This window comes from Palaemon carinicauda, chromosome 3 (genome assembly GCF_036898095.1).
Source record: "Palaemon carinicauda isolate YSFRI2023 chromosome 3, ASM3689809v2, whole genome shotgun sequence".
Taxonomy (NCBI): domain Eukaryota; kingdom Metazoa; phylum Arthropoda; class Malacostraca; order Decapoda; family Palaemonidae; genus Palaemon; species Palaemon carinicauda.
Window position 1 is genome coordinate 134,180,714 of NC_090727.1, and position 3,096 is coordinate 134,183,809.

General features: G+C 36.9%; 2 protein-coding genes across 2 annotated transcripts in view; both read left to right on the forward strand.

The window, feature by feature from the left end:
- LOC137638551 (uncharacterized) overlaps positions 1-1,150 on the forward strand; it is a 1,815-nt gene extending 665 nt beyond the window's left edge. Inside the window, exon 1 of the mRNA XM_068370698.1 lies at positions 1-1,150. This exon is cut by the window's left edge and continues 665 nt beyond it. Coding sequence (XP_068226799.1) covers positions 1-1,135 — 1,135 coding nt within the window. The 3' untranslated portion in view covers positions 1,136-1,150.
- The window catches only part of LOC137638552 (CD151 antigen-like), a 90,010-nt gene that overhangs the window by 82,782 nt on the left and 4,132 nt on the right, over positions 1-3,096 (forward strand). The gene's annotated exons all lie outside the window — the stretch shown is intronic.

Below are 3,096 nucleotides of genomic sequence, written 5' to 3' on the forward strand. Positions count from 1 at the left end.
GACACCGGTTGAGGTGAAACGTGATGGAGTTGATCATCAAGCTCAAACCAAGGGCAATACAACTCAAATCTCAAGACAACATAATAGCCTTGACTCTCAGAGTGGACCAATGGAAAATGGTTTACACCAGAGACGAAAACAATCCGCTTTTATCAGCCAGCGCGATAACGGAAGTCTCACTTCCGAGGAAACCTCATATGACAATAGAAGTTTCCAAGGAGAAAATGGTTTCCATGACACTGGAACTCACAGCTTCATTAAAGCCTGGCATGATTCAGAAGGGATTAGGTGGGGTAGCTCTAGAAGTGGTAAATTAGTTGTTAATGAAGATAAGTGGATAGTTAGGGATGTTACTGGACAATTTTACAGGGAGAGTTTCGTGAACAGCCATGATACAGAGAGGAAAAATACACTTTGGGGTCAATCATCTGATGATAAAAAGATGCAAGTGGATAAAAAGGGAAGAGCGGGTGGCGTAGAGGGCAAAATAACGAGGAAAAAAGAAGAGAAACAGAGGAGAAATAAAGAGAACAGGCCTAACTGGTTGACAGAGGATACAATGAGGAAAATAGAGGACTACCACAGTGATGAATTTACAGAAAAATACATCAAGGGAAACAAGATGTTAGCTAATAAAAGTACGCAAGTGAAGTTCGAGAAAAATCCTTCCAAAATCATGACCTTTGACAAAGGAAGCAAGAACTGGAAGGTAGAGCACGGAGATAACACGAATGGAGAAGATTTCCGTTTTGTGAAGAGAGGGATACGATTCTGGGATGGGGAGAAGAGAGAAACGGATTGTAGCCCAGAGAGAACCAAGAAAATCGGTGCCTCTTCCAGGAAGCGAAAGGATGAGGAAGCTTGGGACCCCAGAGACGAGGACACGGTTTGGGTCCAGAAGGCTGACAAAAGCATCAGACTGAAAAACCTGAAAGAGAGGTTGCATGGTGCTGAGAAAACAGGCTCGGCTGTTCAGGAGAAAAACACAGCAACCAAGAAGGACAAAGTTCTTGGGGGGACTTTGGGAATCCAAGAAGGAAGAGGAAATTACTGGAGAATTGGTCATGGAGAAAAAGCCATGAGCAAAGAACTCCAGGTTGTGTCGACGAGTGACGAACAGCTTACAAGCTTCTAGTAGTGAAAAGTCTATAAAATAAAGACAGATTGGTGATAATATTGTTATTTTATTCAAATAACTGGTCTAGTAGATTAACATACATCAGTAAAACTTGTTAATTCATACAATGATCATAGAGAAAAGCTAGGGCATGGTGATAAGTGACAAAAAGCTTACTAGCTTTTTGTGGTAAAGAAATCTAACAAAAGCAATGGAGACTGATTACGTTGATTATGCTGGTGATTTTCAAGCAAATGGCCAAGGAAATATTTGTGTTGTAGAAACGAGAGCATATTACCAGAGAACTTGTCATGGACTAAAGGCCAACTCCTGTTGACGTAATGGAGAGTGGTAGTTTGTGTTACTGACACAGTAATACTTTGTGCTCTGCAGTGATTAGGACAAATATTAACCCACTAGAGGTAACAGTTAAGAAACTAAGAAACTTTTATTAGCAAAGAAATCTTAACTGATAGTGTTTTCCCAGGGAATTACAAGATAATACTAAATGAAATGACATTATCTTAGAAAGAGGAATAAAGTACGCAGGGAAAGAAAGCTAACAACTAAAAGTGGATTTTCTTAGTGTTGTTTAAGAAAGTGGTCAATGAAATTAGTATATTTCACAAGTGGGAAAGTTGTGGGGAAAAAGACTATAAAAAGCCTGTTTCGTAAAATTGAGTAACGAACAGGTCAAAAACTTTTAGTAGTATAGAAATCTACCTAATACAGATTCAATCAGCCCATTTCGCAGGTTTTTTTTTTCTTCTAAAGAAACTGATGAACTCTATAAAGATATTTTAGAAGGTTGATATTATTATTTGAGAGTTGAATATTTCATTGGTAAAGAAAACTAACTTATGAAGACTGACTATACAAATTTTTCAGGTGTCTATCAGGAAAATGATTAAGGAAATAAAGATATCTTAGAGGCTAACAGTTGAATAATTTAGACTATCATTTTATCAGTCACACTTGAGAACTTTTAATATTCTATTTCGGTTATTATTCCAGGCATGTTTACACAAAACCGCAGGAAATGGAATAAAGAACATAGGTAATTGCGATTAAGGAATTTCATCAACTGCCTAAGAAACAAAGGAGTACAGAAGTGCCCCAACTTACGAACATTTTCGACTTACAAACATCCGGACATACAAACACAAATCCAACTGAAGATAAAAAAGATAAGGTAAAAAAATACTGTAATGAAATAATATATAATTTAATAGATTAAGAAAACCATCATTTGTAATAACCTGATATCTATTTCATATGAAACCTAACTATTTGTTGACTTATATAGCTTGAAATCATAAGCATGGGATCAGGTTAGGCTTATCTTGGGCCAAAATTTAATAAAATTCAAACCTGACTATTTGTGGGATCAGGTTAGGCCTACCCTAGGGCCAGAATTTAATAAAATTCAAACCTGACTATTTTTGGGATCAGGTTAGGCCTACCCTAGATCCAAAATTTAATAAAATTCAAACCTGACTATTTGTTGACATTTTTAGCTGGAAATCATAGGCATGGGATCAGGTTAGGCCTACCCTGGGCCCAAAATTTAACAAAATTTGCCTTACAAACAGCTTCTTGAAACCTATTAAGTTTATAAGCCTTTCTTTAGGCTCTGGGATGTACATAATAGTGATTATACCCCAGCTTTAATATCTCGTGTCTATGAACATTACTGCAAGCTCGTTGGCAAATTGTGGACCATTATTCATGATGAATACCTGACCATTATTCATGATGAATACCTGTATAATCTCGTATATTACATCTAGTTAAGACATTTCTGTGAATTCATATCCATGGGGTCAATGCTTTCTCCCCCCCCCCCCCACAATATATGTACCCTTTACGTACATACACTGCACAGACAATACATTTCATTTATGTATATTAGATATTACATTGAGTTTTAGATTTCACGTGTTATTAGGAGCCAGGAAATGATGTGTTGGAAATCTTTA